This window comes from Pseudorasbora parva, chromosome 22 (assembly GCF_024679245.1).
Source record: "Pseudorasbora parva isolate DD20220531a chromosome 22, ASM2467924v1, whole genome shotgun sequence".
Classification (NCBI taxonomy): Eukaryota; Metazoa; Chordata; class Actinopteri; order Cypriniformes; family Gobionidae; genus Pseudorasbora; species Pseudorasbora parva.
This window is the reverse complement of record NC_090193.1, coordinates 38,252,892-38,269,322: the sequence shown is the minus strand read 5'-3', so window position 1 is coordinate 38,269,322 and position 16,431 is coordinate 38,252,892. Positions and strand designations below refer to the sequence as shown.

Below are 16,431 nucleotides of genomic sequence, written 5' to 3'. Positions count from 1 at the left end.
TCAACAAGTCTCTAGTGTTGCAACGGTTCTAGCTAAGATTAGGCACATAGGGATTGTACTGGAGGAAGAGCACAATTGCATCACTTCTTTATCTGACACTCACCAAAGTCTTCAAACAGACATCAGTCATCCTGAGATTATCTGTAAACTGTTTCACCCACCGCTTACTGTAAACATGAGTTAATTATCCACATCTGTTCACATATTCTAATGCAACTAAAATTTCTGTCGAAGATTGCATTAAGGCAGCTACTAAATACAAATTTAGCTTAACACCGTGTCCTTGCTAGATGTGATGCGATTCCAGCGACAAGCAATTTGTCTGTCCACAACAGACAGGACTACGAGATGTTTCAAAGTCAATCAGAGATCACAGCCAATCAGAAGAGTGTGTGTATATCCAAATAAAATGGATATACATTTATAAATATTACACAATTTTAACATAAAAAATACATACTGAGTGACTAAAACAATATTTTACTATGTCTGAAAGATAACAAAATGATATTCACATGCACATTAAAAAATTTAACGTTAAAGGTGCACTATGTAGTATTTTTGCAGTAAAATATCCAAAACCACTAGGCCAGTGTTATATATTTTGTTCAGTTGAGTACCTACAATATCCCAGAAGTTTCCAACTATTTGTAAATTGTGAGAAAATTGCTATTTTAACTGAGGACCGGGACGTGTCAGCATAGCGTTTGAGGGAGTCGCCTATCAATGGCGTCATATCTGCGTTACCCTCGGTTTTATTCTGCAGAAGCGATTTACTCTTAGCAGTGTGAACATGTCAGAGCAGCGCCGAGCAAACGCACAGAGTAACGTCATAACATCATTTTAAACACACTTAAATGTATCTAATATGATAAACAGAGCTGCTTTACCTCATAATCATGACCGGAAAAAGCGGAAGTGTGCGCCCCCGCGACTGTGTCGCGTCCCGTCATAATAAAAGTCCCGGTACTCGCGAGCCGTGTGTTTGTATAACAATCAGTCTAGCGGCCGTGGTCAGCTCCACATCACTCGGTCCTGCTCTGTTTTACACTACAGTAACGTTAATAACCGCATCCATGAACATGATTTCTGCCCGAGTCCTATTTTCCACCGGCTGTGAGGTGAAGACCACATTTCCCAAGATGCTGCGCTCACACTTGGCGTCATCAAACTATGCCTTTGTTTTGAATAGGCGCCCTCCAGTGGACGGAAAGTTGCATAGTGCACCTTCAAAAGCTCCACTGTGTGATATTTTCCTCCATCTAGCGGTGTAAAGGTATATGACCATCCAGTGAATAATAGTTTCTGTTCCTCTCAATTCTGATTTCGTTTTAACTCTTACGGTGGCTGATTTAGTCCAAGATTAACATGGCAATCCCCCTCTTCACATACAACACGGTGCCATCGAGTGTTAAAATGCGAAAGGCGAAGCTTGAATTTACGGGTATGTCCCTCTTTGGCTAATGTACTTTCAAGATGGAGGAGCAACATGGCGACCGGCATTCGAACCCCTCACCCGTATGTATTTTCAATGGCATATTATAAACTTACGAGAAATTACTTGAAAGAAGTAAATATACATTAATGAGCACATATATTTTTGAAAGAACTGAGTGTTTTTAGCTAAGAATAAAAAAGTTACACAGTGTCAGGTCTTCACGGGGCACCCGAGACCCATGGACCCGAGATCCGGGTCTGTTTAACGTTGTAGCCTATGTAATACGTTAATCGGAATCTGAGAACACATGGCCGTGAGAGTCAGCACGGCTCGTGTATTTTGTGTAACTTACAAATTGCTAAATTAGGATAAGAAAAGTGTGAGCCGAGAAATGAGTTTTAGAAATACACAACAACAACAAAAACACAAGCTCTGTCTCTCTCAGCCATTTAGAAAGCGGGCAGATTTAATGCGTGCGCGCGGTAATAATGTACTCAAGAATATATTTCAAATCAGCAACAAGACCTCAGGTGAACTGTCACATAAATGTTTTCTGTCATGTTCAAATTGCGTAAAAAAAAGCTCAATTTTCAGGTTGCTCCATCTGACGCGCGAGTGCAGTCTCAAGCACGTATCATGTTTCTATGGCAACCCGAGCTTCCACAGTGACTGTAATGACTTTAAAAATAATATGAATGAACCGTCTTGTTTAATCTTAAAGTTCTGCTAGTGAAATAAAGTCACTGTCAAATAAAGTTGACTTTTACAGCTGAAATGATGAGTGAATTAAGCATGCTTGGAACAATTACAGAGGAATATTGTAATACATCACAATCAAGGTACAAGGAAGGGAGACAACAGCTATATATCGCTAGGTAGGCTGTAGACATGTGCCGATTTTCGATAATGCGATTTATCACGATAATGAATATGCACGATATTGTTATCGTGGGCACTTTAAAATATCATAAATAATAATTTATTAACAATTTCAATTTTTTTTATAATGCACTCAAGAATACTTTGCCCATCAACCGTATAAATGCTCAACACCGCTGTATTCTGCGTCAAAGGGACACTCAGATGTTAACAAGCCCAACGTGCGTTTGCACATGACTGAACCGGTGAAGGAGACGCGCTGCTGAAGTGCCGCTCAGTGACAGCAGAGGGCGCTGATGGACTGCGGTTACCCCGGAAACCTCCGCAAACAAAACAAAAACGCGTGTAGTTTTTAAAACAGCCATTCGTTTTTTGTAATCTCAATGTTGTTCATCACAGCACCAAATACTTAATACTTAAAGACTTAATAGGCTATTTATTTTCAAACTTTTTTATGTTTTAATCTGGACTACACCATGCCTTAAAGGGGGGGTGAAATGCTGTTTCATGCATACTGATCTTTTTACACTGTTAAAGACTTGGAATCCCATACTAAACATAGACAAAGTTTCAAAAGTTAAGGTGGACGTTTGATGGGAGTATTTCTTTGTCAAAAATACTACTTCCGGTTAGTCATAAGTTTCGGCAAGTTTTTTGAGATCATGCGTCCCCTTTGACGTTAATGGGGGCGGAATTTCCTTGTATGGGCCTTACGGGCAATTCTACCGGAAGCGCGTGAGAGAGAGCGAGGGAGAGAGCGAAAGCAACAGGCTACGCCCATCAAAGCGCTGGCTTGTAGGATGCTAAACAGGTGATATAACCAGTAGCTACTGACTTACCCACTGATAGGCCGGCGGTCGATCTGTATTAGCACTTTCCTCACGCGACGGTTGAATCACTTTCCTCACAGAGCGACTCACTTTCCTCACGCGGCAGGCAAATCACTTTCCTCACAGAGCGACTCACTTTCCTCACGCGGCGGGCGAATCACTTTCCTCACTGAGCGAATCACTTTCCTCACAGAGCGAATCACTTTCCTCACAGAGCGACTCACTTTCCTCACGCGGCGGGCGAATCACTTTCCTCACTGAGCGAATCACTTTCCTCACAGAGCGAATCACTTTCCTCACAGAGCGAATCACTTTCCTCACAGAGCGAATCACTTTCCTCACAGAGCGAATCACTTTCCTCACAGAGCGAATCACTTTCCTCACAGAGCGAATCACTTTCCTCACGCGGCGGGCGAATCACTTTCCTCACAGAGCGAATCACTTTCCTCACAGAGCGACTCACTTTCCTCACGCGGCAGGCGAATCACTTTCCTCACAGAGCGACTCACTTTCCTCACGCGGCGGGCGAATCACTTTCCTCACTGAGCGAATCACTTTCCTCACAGAGCGAATCACTTTCCTCACAGAGCGACTCACTTTCCTCACGCGGCGGGCGAATCACTTTCCTCACTGAGCGAATCACTTTCCTCACAGAGCGAATCACTTTCCTCACAGAGCGAATCACTTTCCTCACAGAGCGACTCACTTTCCTCACTGCAGCGCGCTGCTGCACACGTCATTATTTAGCTCCGCTCACACAACACGCCCCCACCCGCTCGGCTTTTTTCGGAAAGACTCGGAACAGCGCATCTTTCTTATATAATTATAAAAAAAATAAAGACTTTTCGGAGATATGCAGGATGCAATGCTACTCTATAGGTACTCAAGATTGACATGACACTGACTGAAACTGAGTGTTTCACCCCCCCTTTAATGATTAGAACTGTTCTAATTATTTGTTATTGTTCAGTAAAACTTTGAGACATCCGACTTCATTATTACCAAACTGACAATGAAAAATACTTATAAAGAATTAATCATTCTATGTTAATTTCTTAGTTACTGTTTAATAACATTACAATCAAAATCAAAATAACTTTTTAATGGACCTAAGATAAAACTAACAATGATCAGTATTTCTTAACTAACATTACAAAAAACATTATACTTTCTGCACCAAATGTAGCTATTGCTCAATCTTAGTGAATGCATTCAATAATGAGACCTTATTTGTTAGCCTACCTGTTGTTCTTTATAGCCTAATTCTTTTGCACTTTAATCTGTTTGAAAATTGTACTTTTACAGCTCTGAAAAAAATCAAGAGACCACATAACATTGATTTCTCATTGTTTCTCAATGTTAAGTGGTCTTAATTTTTTTTCCAGAGCTGCATTATTGTCTTAAACATTCAGTTATTTTTGTTATTACAAAAATAGTTCTTAAAGCTGTTATGCTATGGCAACTTTTTTTTGCAACTTATTTCAATATCGTGATAATATCGTATATCGTGATAAAACTTCAACAATTAATCGCAACATGAAAAATTGATATCGGCACATGCCTAGTAGGCTGACTGAGAAAAAGTTGTTTTTCGCAGCTTGTTTATTAACTTGTTAACAGCAGGTTATTGTGTAAAATGATGAGACAATCGGGTCCAGTCAGGTCTGTGTCTTCCCGCCGGGTTCGGTTCCAGCTATCAAATAATAGACGGGTCCATGCCGGTTCCGGGTAGTATATTTTTGGCATTTCTCGGATCTGCACGGGTTCCGGTCCAGTTTTTGAAATAATAGACGGGTCCAGGACGGTTCTGTTTAGAACATCGCGGGTCTTTTCGGGTTCGGCTAAGAAATTTTGGACACGTGAAGACCTCTAATGCAAGTACAGATCCGTAATTGTTTTAACGCTACAAGACCTGTGAAATGTTATATGAGGAGGCTAATGTTTTATAAGACCCCTTGGCTAACCATTAAAATGTCTTTGTATTAATATATGTATGCACATATTGCTCAACAACAAAAAGACGCAGATGTTAATTATAATGTTGTATAATGTAGGCTGTGAATTAACAAACACGGTAACATAAACCATGAGTACTCGGGTATAGTTTTGACAAGTAATCGACAAGGGTGTAAGACTGAAAAATGCCGAAATGTCTGAATGAAGAACAAGGACTCTCTAAGAAAATAAAGGAAATTAACATCTGAACTGTCCCTCACACACCACTGGAAACGCAAGTCTCACCTCAGTATCAGCTAATCTACATCTTTCCCTTTTGACCCACTCTCCCCCAATTCCTTCCCTCTTTCATGCTGAGATCACTGAAAACACACACAGAATCTCTTTATTACAATGTCAATCCACACGATACAGTATTATATGTGTTTGGTATCGTTTGAAATGTCTCAGTGCGACTGGTACAAATATCTCAACTCCACAGAAGTTAACCAAAAGATAATCAATGTTTCAAGAGTTTAGAGATATATTGTATTAGTATGGTGGGTGTGGCTTTCAGCCATTTGGTCTTTACATCAATACAAGTCTTGATCAATGCAAATTCCCATTGTGAACTCGTGTTTACATTTGAAAGAGTTTGTGCATTTGTTTCTGGGTATTTAAGGAAATGTTGCAAAGAGCTCAGGGCTTGACACTTTAAACCGGTCAGCCCGTAATGTTGGATGTCTCAAGATAGCCAGCATTATGTAATTTTCAGAAGTCAGGTATACATTTCATTCTTTACTTCAGAGTATTTGATGTTATATATGGATTACCTTTGAATTGACTATGTAATTGGCTTTATACATTTACCTGACTGTTAAATAAATTGTTACACTTTGATTGATTCTGACTTGCTCTGGAATTATTCAGGTTGGGTATAATTTCAACAAAGGGTTAAACGGAATATTTAAATGTGTAGTTAAACTATTAAAAATGAATGACCAAATAACCAAATGGCATTCTAACCCAAATTCTAAATTATAATTAAATGGAGTCAGATAACGAGGAATTGGAATAAAATCCCCTTTTTCCCCGCTGAAAAGACCGAACGCGCAGCGACCTTCAACCGCCGATCGTTATCCTCCATTGGGACGATTTGGGCGGCCTTACAAGGGTAAATCAGTAGTCGTGACCCACTTTGTATGTTGTAGTTCCAGCCGTGAAATTGCTAAATTGCTACAGTTTCTAAAACAGTATCTCCTGATGCTCATCGAGTATCGCTGGTTAAAACAAAAAAAGATGCCTTTTATCACGTCGTGGAATCACATCAGGTTCAGTTAGAACAGATGTCTTTTTTGGTTTTCATGTAACCTATAACAGCTACAGTTCTCCTTTCTAGCAACCACACAATCAGCTCAGACTTGCCTCAAACGATCTCTCAAAGTTCTGGAACTCCTTCAGTCGTTCCTGAAACCCCTCGGCGAGAGCACCACCTGTAAACACACACATGCATCTTTATCAAGCTCTATAACGCAAAAGGTTTAGCAGAGTAACTCAAAGGGAACACATTTGGACCTTGTAGCACATTAAGGGACACCAGTTGTGCAACCCACCAATAAACTTAGGAGAACCCATAGTAGAAACGGTTTTTATGACCAACAATTCAACCACGATGCCACGTCCAGCAAGACGAAGCACAACCAAAACAATTTTCATAAGCAAAATGCATGCAGTTTTGTTTTTTAACCCCAACACGTCCAAAAGGTACACTATATTACCAAAAGTTTTGGGACGTCTGCCTTTACATGCACATGAACTTTAATGACATCCCATTCTTAATCTGTAGGGTTTAATATGGAGTTGGCCCACCCTTTGCAGCTCTAACAGCTTTAGCTCTTCTGGGAAGGCTTTCCTCAAGGTTTAGGAGTGTGTTTACGGGGATTTTGACCGTTGTTCTAGAAGCTCATTTGTGAGGTCAGGCACTGATGTTGGTCGAGAAGGCCTGGCTCTCAGTCTCCGCTCTAATTCATCCCAAAGCTGTTCTATCGGGTTGAGCTCAGGACTCTGTGCAGGCCAGTCAAGTTCCTCCACACCAAACTCGCTCATCCATGTCTTTATGGACCGACGCTTTGTGCACTGGAGCGCAGTCATGCTGGAACAGGAAAGGGATGTCCCCAAACTGTTCCAACAAAGCTGAGAGCATGAAATTGTCCAAAATGTCTTGGTATGCTGAAGCATTAATTGTTTCTTTCACTTTCACTAGAAAGCCCAACCCCTGAAAAACAACACCACACCATAATCCCCCTTTCACCAAACTTTGCACTTGACACAATGCAGTCAAGCAAGTCCCGTTCTCCTGGCAACCGCCAAACCCAGACTCGTCCATGGGATTGCCAGAAGTGTGATTGGTCACTCCAGAGAACACGTCTCACTGCTCTAGAGTCCAGTGACGGCTGCTTTACTCCACTGCATCCCACGCTTTGCATTGCACTTGGTGATGTAAGGCTTGGATGAGCTGCTCGGCCATGGAAACCCATTCCATGAAGCTCTCTACACACTGTTCTTGAGCTCATCTGAAGGCCACAGAAGTTTGGAGGTCTGTAGCTATTGACTCTGCAGAAAGTTTGCAACTTCTGCGCACTGACCTCAGCATGCGCTGACCCCTCTCTGGGATTTTAGGTGGCCAAACCCTTTGTGGCTAAGTTGCTGTTGTTCCTAATTGCTTCCACTAACATTATAATCCCACTAACAGTTGAGCGTGGAATATTTAGTAGTGAGGAAATGTCAGGAATGGACTTATTGCACAGGTGGCAACCTATCACGGCCCCACGCTTGAGTTCACTGAGCTCCTGAGAGCGACCCATTCTTTCACTAATGTGTGTAGAAGCGTCTGCAGGCCTAGTGCTTGATTTATACTCCTGTGGCCCTGGAAGTGATTGAACACCTGAATTCAGTGATTTGGAGGGGTGTCCCAATACTTTTAGCAATATAGTGTACCTTTAAATGTACAAGAATGACCAAAAATATGTACGTTATATCAATCTTAAAATAAATTATGTAAAAAAAATTATGTAAAAATATATATTTTTAAAAAGTTTTAGTTACTTAGATTTCCTCATGCGTGTGTCCTGTGTCTGTTAATAATACAACACAAAAATGCCATGAAAGATAATTTCTTTAAATACTTAAATCTATGATTCCCATTTACTAGATGTTATGCGGGCTGTGAGTATCTGGCTCTGCCACATGAACCCTCTAAAGATCAAACTCTTACCAGTCTCTGGCATACCCTGCGCCCGCTGCATCCGCGAGTTCAGCACTTCCTTCGCCGACACAAAGAAAATGCGATTAGGCGCCTGTGCGCGATCCACGACCTTCAGCTCCTCCACCAGGAAGTTTACACACCGGTCCGTGTGCTGCTTACGCACCTGAGACCATTAATACAAACCAAAATCAGTGACATATCAGAGATACGTTTCATTTTGCTTCGGGAACATCTGTAGTGATCCAAACAAACTCACATCCTCCATGTATTCCGGTTCGGCAGCGGAAGCATCCCAGCGATTGTTCAGGATGAAGATGTTGGGCTTTGAGAGGCGTTCATTGACCTTGTGGAAGAAATGCTTCTCCTTTAAAAAGAAATAACAAAGAGGTTGACGAGGGTGAGTTGACTAGGGGTTTATGTGATGGAAACACTGTAATGAACACAAACATACACACACACAGGCAGAGTAAAGACAACAGAAGTGTTCACTCTTATCAAATCAGTTGTTGAGCAGCAATAAACTACAGCATTAAATCGGTTGGGAACATGAAGAATGTGCACTTAAAGCAACAATATGTATTTTCCACTGCGAGATGCCGCATATTCAAAACAAAGGCGCACTGTGCGCTTCTGTGCGCACATGTGTGTGTGTTTGTGTGTGTGTAGTACTATATGTGTGTCTCTGCAGCACAGAAAACAGTATGGCGCGCAAGTCTATTTTCTCTATACCCATCCCTATATGTAGAAGAAATAAATATGGCGTGAAATAATTTTTCCCCCGTATAAAATGAAAAAGAATTTGAAATACAAACTGAAATGTTATTTTATTCATTTCGTTCTTTCATGTTATCCGCTGCATTTTATTTTAAAGTGTATTTCATTTAGTTTTTTATTCATATTTCACATCTAAAATGTGTTTCTAATCTACTCATCTATGCTTATTTACTTGATTATATTTTATGTAGAAGTGTCTAATCATTTCATTATTTAATTTAGTTAAACTCAAGTATGCCACAATACAAGTTTCAGGTCATACATTGTTTTCATTTTAATCTAAAGTTTTAGTAAAGTAGTTTTCACTCATTTGTATTTCCGTTTTAGTCATTTAGTACATCAAGATCAATTAAATGAAACTGAGAAATTCTGCCTTTGTTTAAATATGTAATAACTCGTTCATGTTTATTTTAAGTAACTAAAATGTTTTAATGGTTTTAGTAACTATAATAACCCTGGTACAAATAATCTAGTTTTTTTCTTTTTTTTCCATGAGTAATGCCGCCCGAACGTAAGGGGATGTCAATTATAATGGAGTGTTTATCTGCCCTTTACGAAAATCCCCCGAGAGAGGCCCTGAAATCATCTGAAGCATCCTGGGATAGCAGGCATGCCTCAGTGGGTATGAGCAGAGTTCAGCCTCTGTGTCTTTGTGTGTGTGTGTGTGTGTGTGTGTGTGTGTGTGTGTGTGTGTGTGTGTGTGTGTGTGTGTGTGTGTGTGTGTGTGTGTGTTCTAAACTCAGCACTGCATTCTTCTGAACTGAACGCAACCAAACACTGAGCAAACCCTACTCCTCTGCATACTTTCCCGTATTAGCGCACTACAAACACTCAACACCATGTGACATCACATGCCAGTCCAGATTAGTCAGATTAATGCGTGACATTTTATTAACACAATCTTTTGAATACAGCGTGCAGCTCACCGTGTTCATTAGTGTAGATTCAGAGTTGGCCACCAACACGAACACATCAGCGTCCAGACAGAACTTGTCAATCCAGCTGTCAAGTTGTGTGGTCACATCTGTTCCAGGGCTGAAAGACAAATATTAAACTTTACTCTTCAGACTGCACTACAATGGGACATATTAACTGCATTTTGGGCTGATGGAGGTGTACCTGTCCACCAGAACCAGGTCGTCTCTGAGCAGGGCACACTTTGCCTTGGGCCAGAAGACTTTAACGAGACAGCCAGCATCCAAACTCTCGTCCATATGTAGGGCGTGAGCCAGCTGATTCACTGTCTGCAGAGAAAAAGTGCATTTGACATTCATAACATGAACTTTAAGAAGCAGGGGCCGGATTCACAAAGCATTCTTAAGAATAAAATTATTCTTAACTGCCAGTTTCTTCTTATTTTCTTACTTAAGAAAAAACATAAGAATATTTTGTATTCCCAAAAACTTTTCCTAAAAATCATATCTTTTTTTTTAATGATAGTTCTTAAGATAACATTTAAGAAGTGTTCATATTCATGAAAAGAATGTTCTTAAAAATCATCGTAAATAACTTCTTAAAGTTAGGATAACCTCTAACCTATCTTAAATACCCAAATGTAAGATGTTTAACCAATTTATTGGGTTGTTTCAATTACTAAGCATTACAACATAACAGTAGCTAGCTAAATATAATATTTATAACTAATAGTACCATATGGACGAGTATAAAACCAGCATAGCTCGCACCGACCGGCAAGATAATAGCGGACGAGAAACTCCACGTAATCTAAAAATACTGTTATTGTGTCACAAACAGTACTTTTAAGACTTTTTCAGGCGCGAATGTACTTATTTAAAGAATAAATCTGTGGTTTATTTATAAAGAGAGCACCTATTTGACAATTTTATCTGGCTTTTTCGGAGTTGTGAGCTCCAGGCGGTCAGCAGGTCTTCAGCGCACGTTAACACACCGAGAGCAGCCTTTTCTTGGCAGGTTCTTCAGGCGTCTGCCGCAGGCTCTGGAGGTCACCGAGATATGATTCGTCTTGTGTAGATCTAACGGCCGATCCTTGGTACCCGAGCAGCGTTCTTGATAAATGGCTAGGCTCTTATAAAATACAGATTTTACCGACACGGAACATTAAAAATATTAAAAAACGAGGAAAATAGGCGGCACACTTATTATGATATGTACTGTAATCAGGATTATTAGCAGGAAGCGCAAAAAGACAGGCTTTGAAGTGTTTTTCATTCAGCGAGTCTTCACTTTCAGTAATACCTTTCAATAAAATAACACCATTTATTTTCTTCTTAAGTAAAAAACTAAGATGTTCTTAAGAAAATATTTGAGAACTTCGTAAGAATTTTTCAAGAACTGCACTTAGGAAAATTCTTAATAACTTCTTAAAATTTATCTTAAGAATTTTCGTAACTTTTTTCTTAAGAAAATTTTCGTGAATCTGGCCCCAGTTTCTTAACTGCAAACACTATTTGTGCAAGTTTTGTGACGCAAGTGTGCAAAATGTGATCCATTGAGAAGGTCCCTTTGTTTCCCATTTTACATTTTCTGTACTTTCATCAAAAAACTAATTATCAAATGATTTTATACAACTTTTACCATTTAATAATGTGTACATTTTTGTATTAATAAACAACAGGGTCCCCCCCCCCCCCCAACAATAATTCTTTCTTAAAGTTTGTGTTTTCCCTTTAAAATTTTCTGGATTCTGTGCTAATGGCTTAATTAAATTTTAATCATCAATTGATTTCATAAAACTTTAACAACAAACAATAGGGGTCTTTGAAATTAAACGTTTGAAAGTTTTTTTTTTTCTTCAAACTTTTATTTTGAAATTAAATCATCATTTGAATCATTAAAAGTATATCTTATCAATTGATTTCATAAAACTTTTATAATTTAATACATGATTAAAATTCATTGAAATCAAACTTACATTATACTTATATAAACTATATATATTAGACTTTATTTATAACGCACTTTTCATTCCAAAGAATCTCAAAGTGCAAAAAAACGTTACTTTTATTTTCCCCCAAATTCTGTTTTCCGTTTTATTTTTTCTGTATCTGTGTTAATGGCTTAGTATGGACATGGCCTAAATCGCCAAAAGTATATTATCAATTTATTTCATAAAACTTTTACAACCTAATGTATTAATTTTAACAATAAACAATATGGATCCTTGAAATCAAACTTTTGAAATGAAAGTTTTTTTTTTAAACCTTTCTTTTAAAATTACATTATCTTAAATTTTAACAATCAAACTCTTTATCCAATCAATTGATTTCCTAAAAATAAAAAAATCTTTTTCAATAAAAAGAAAAAACAACTTTTTTCCCCTTCTTTTTCACCCAAACGCGCTTGTCAAACTTGCTCAAATCCTTACGCTTGCCCATTTTTCCTGCTTCTAACACATCATCTTTGAGGACAAAATGTTCACTTGCTGCCTAATATATCCCACCCACTAACAGGAGCCGTGATGAAGAGATAATCAGTGTTCTTCACTTTATAATGTTATGCCTGGTCGGTGTATATTGAATATATTCTGAGGGAAAACATGCACTTGTCTGCACCTTGATGCTTTTTTCCTCCTCGGATCCTTCTGTCTTCAGAAAGGCCTTATCCTCATCCGTCCCCTCCACGCTCAGGAAGCAGTTGGTTGTGTGACCGATGCCGCTGGGCAGCACGCGGTCATGCAACATGGCGTTGACCACTGTGCTCTTGCCATTGCTTGTTCTAGTAACATAACGAACAAGAGGATGTTTGCTAAAGCGAAACTAAAAGCAAAACAACTTCTGGTCAAACACAAAACTCACCTGCCAAAGAAGGCCACCTTCATATGTCTGCGAGACAACACCTCTTTAATGGTGGACAGTTTGCCTGTGTACGCCTGTATCTGATCCAACTGGCTACTGTTTGCAATATTCTCCAACGACTCATTATTAGAGGTCTCTGTTAACAAACACAAGAGGATAAGCAAAACACATGTAAATACTACAAAAGCTAAACTGGCAACTCTGTATTAGACCTAGCAATGTTCGAAGTCTATGGAGAATCTGTGTGTTTGGATATTTTTAGTCTCACATAAACTATTAAAATCAACGTTTACCTTTCACAAACTCTGCGCCCTCCTGAACGTAAACCAAGAGCTGCTCAAAAACCTCGCCGATCTTCTTTTTGGCCAGCACAAAACGCTTCAACGGGGAACGATCTGACTGCTCCATTTCCACACCTGTACTGGGAATATTTCAGAAACATCCCATGAAAATCACAGCAAGTTCAGGAGACTCTGTGTGAATGTGTTCACTCACTCTTACCTTCAAATCTTTCACATCAGAGCTTTCGAAACTGGGAAATAAAACAAATACATTTGATTTTGAGGCGATTTATTTTGAAAACTCATCATTAACTTAAACGTACCACAGCATTACCATGTTTTGTGCTATGATAATACCATGGTTTTATTGGAGGATCATGAAAACAAAAGTCACAGTACAATTTACAATTATCTCAGGAACACAAAAGTGAAATGTAATATTGATTATGTAATATTACACACACACAAAATTATTAACAGCAAGATGGCTTATAGAGTAAAATGCAAACATATGATTAACCTCTTTAGCTCTGGAACCCTTTTTAGTGATTTCCGGCTGGATTTGGCCTACCCAAATTGGAAAGCTTCCCACACCAACATATAGTGGGATAATTTTGGTGTCATTTTACAGGAAACACTAGGAAGTTACATAAAACACTGCTGAACGTGATGAACATTTAAGTATATATGTTGTCTGGGCCAGGGCCGGCCCGTGGCATAGGCGGAATAGGCAAATGCTAGAGGTGCCACTCATCCATAAGGGCGCCAAAATGAGTGATTTTTCCGGTTTTATTACTGCTACTTTTTATTAATATTAACTCGAAATATTACCCAAAAAAACCTTAAACAAATCCCCACTCTTCCCAGACCACCGCATCAATCTCCTCCTGCCCAGCGAGTGCTTTAGTGTGTCCGATACTGAACACGTGATCAGTTTAACGTTGGGATTTGTTGTTGCGTAGCCTCTCACGCATCTCACACACAGGAATGTGCTTGTTTGCTCGCGCCAGTGAAAGTTGGAAAGTTGCCTAATTATTTATGACGGATGGCCAATGTGTCAAAATGATACAGGAATATAAAGGAATAAGGGGATAAAGACGGAGGTAAAGTGATGAAATGAATGAACAGTTTATCTAAATGCATTATCTAAATATAAATGCTTGCTAATTAATTCCAGTTATTTTTATCTTAAACTTTATGTAGGCAACTGTTCTGGGTGATCAGAATCTGTAAAAAATCACGTCAATTGTTTATAAACATATATAATTTTTTTGAATAGCCCAATGTTTTTATTCAGTTGTGCAATTGTAAGGGGATATATGGCGTTTGTAAAATGTATTTTCTGAAATTAGTAATGATATTTATATACAGGTTTATCTAAAATAGCTAAAAAATAAAATGCACACTAAATATAAAAATTTCTTAAAAAGTTTAATTCATGGTGAAAACATGAGCATGCATAGTTTAGTGGAGGATATACGTATACACACATTTTTGTATATGTGTGTGTGTGTGTGTCCTTGTTTATATTACATTGTGGGGACCAAATGTCCCCATAAGGATAGTAATAGCTGATAGTAGTCACTTTTCAAATGAGCCGGTCCCCACTGTTCAAAATGCTTATAAATCATACAGGATACGTTTTTTTGAGAAAGTAAAAATGCAGAATGTTTCCTGTGATGGGTAGGTTTAGGCCGGCCCTGGTCTGAGCTGTAATTCCTCTTAGAAAAGTAGAGTAATTAAAATATATATATATATATATATATATATATATATATATATATATATATATATATATATATATATATATATATATATATATATATATATATATATATATTACTGAGAATGTTTCAGAAACATCCAATGAAAATCACAGCAAATTCAGGAGACTGTATAAAATGATATTCACTCGCTCTTACCTTCAAGACTTTCACATCAGAGCTGTCAAAACTGGGAAATAAAACAAATACATTCGATTTTGAGTTGAATTAACCTGGAAACTCTTCTCATTAACTATACCCTACTATAGAACTACCATGTTTTGATATAGTTTGACATGTACCATGTTATGATAGTCCCATGGTTATATTACTGTACATGGTACAGTTTACAATGTCAGGAATACAAAAGTGAAAGTAAATTATGATGATGATTTATGTAATATTACACACAGACAAAATTATTAACAGCAAGATGGCATGTACAGTAAAATACAATGCGTTTATTCCTATAATGTTTAGAAAAGTAGGGTCATTAAAAACAGATATCCATAAAAGTTCAGTTTTATAACTAAGGTTATATCCTGTTAACTCGAATATTTACTCAACGGAGTCCTGTTAAGACATTATTAATTTGCTCCCTGGTTGTATAAAAACTAAATATTTAATCGTCTGTCAGTAGTATTTTTTTAGTCTATGGTCAGTAGTTAAATTGTCAAATATTTGTAGAGGTGACATGAGCTTTTAGCGTTAGCGCGCGAGCCCATGACATCATTAATAGCTGATTAAAAGACTTCGCTTTCCTTCTTTATGTATCGATATCATAGCATAATCAGTTTAAGTGCTATAAAACACACGAATCACACATCTTACCCGAACACATGGATGTTAAATCTACTCCTGTCATGAGAAACACACCGTCTGACAGACCGACCGACACTGGACCTCAAGGATTTCAAAATACAAGTCCCAGAAGAGAAAGCGACTTTCAAAATAAAAGTTCCAAAAGAGAACACGAGTTTCAAAATAAAAGTCCCAGATGAGAACATTGCTTTCAAAATAAAAGTCTCAGGCGAGAACATGGCTTTCAAAACATGTCTAAAAAGAGAGCATGACTTTCAAAATAAAAGTCCCAGACTAGAACACAGCTTTCAAAATAAAAGTCCCAGAAGACAATACAGCTTTTAAAATATGTATCAGAAGAGAACACGACTTTCAAAGTCTCCGAAGCGAATACGACTTTCAAAATAAAAATTCCAGAAGAGAAAACACCTTTCAAAATAAAAGTCCCAGAACAGAATGTAACTTTCAAAATAAATGTCACAGGAGAACGGACACCTTTCTGTTTATTTATATTCAGTATTAGTCCTTTCAAATGGAAAAGTTCCTTAAAAAATGAAAAATATAATCTTGTATAAACAAATAGCTTTGTTTGTCAAACCTACCAAAATAATAATAATAATAATAATAATAATAATAATAATAATAATAATAATAATAATAATAATAATAATAATAATAATAATAATAAT

General features: G+C 38.1%; 1 protein-coding gene across 1 annotated transcript in view; it reads right to left on the bottom strand.

Moving 5' to 3' along the window:
- The window catches only part of mfn1b (mitofusin 1b), a 68,492-nt gene extending 52,623 nt beyond the window's left edge, over positions 1–15,869 (bottom strand). Inside the window, exons 1-11 of the mRNA XM_067431756.1 lie at positions 15,773–15,869; positions 15,101–15,131; positions 13,399–13,429; positions 13,191–13,318; positions 12,898–13,033; positions 12,655–12,817; positions 10,241–10,365; positions 10,048–10,156; positions 8,604–8,711; positions 8,357–8,510; positions 6,508–6,575 (exon numbers count right to left, since the gene is read on the bottom strand). Of these exons, the coding sequence (XP_067287857.1) occupies positions 6,508–6,575; positions 8,357–8,510; positions 8,604–8,711; positions 10,048–10,156; positions 10,241–10,365; positions 12,655–12,817; positions 12,898–13,033; positions 13,191–13,305 (978 nt within the window). The 5' untranslated portion in view covers positions 13,306–13,318; positions 13,399–13,429; positions 15,101–15,131; positions 15,773–15,869. The remainder of the gene's footprint in view (positions 1–6,507; positions 6,576–8,356; positions 8,511–8,603; positions 8,712–10,047; positions 10,157–10,240; positions 10,366–12,654; positions 12,818–12,897; positions 13,034–13,190; positions 13,319–13,398; positions 13,430–15,100; positions 15,132–15,772) is intronic.
- Positions 15,870–16,431: the final 562 nt, after the last annotated feature.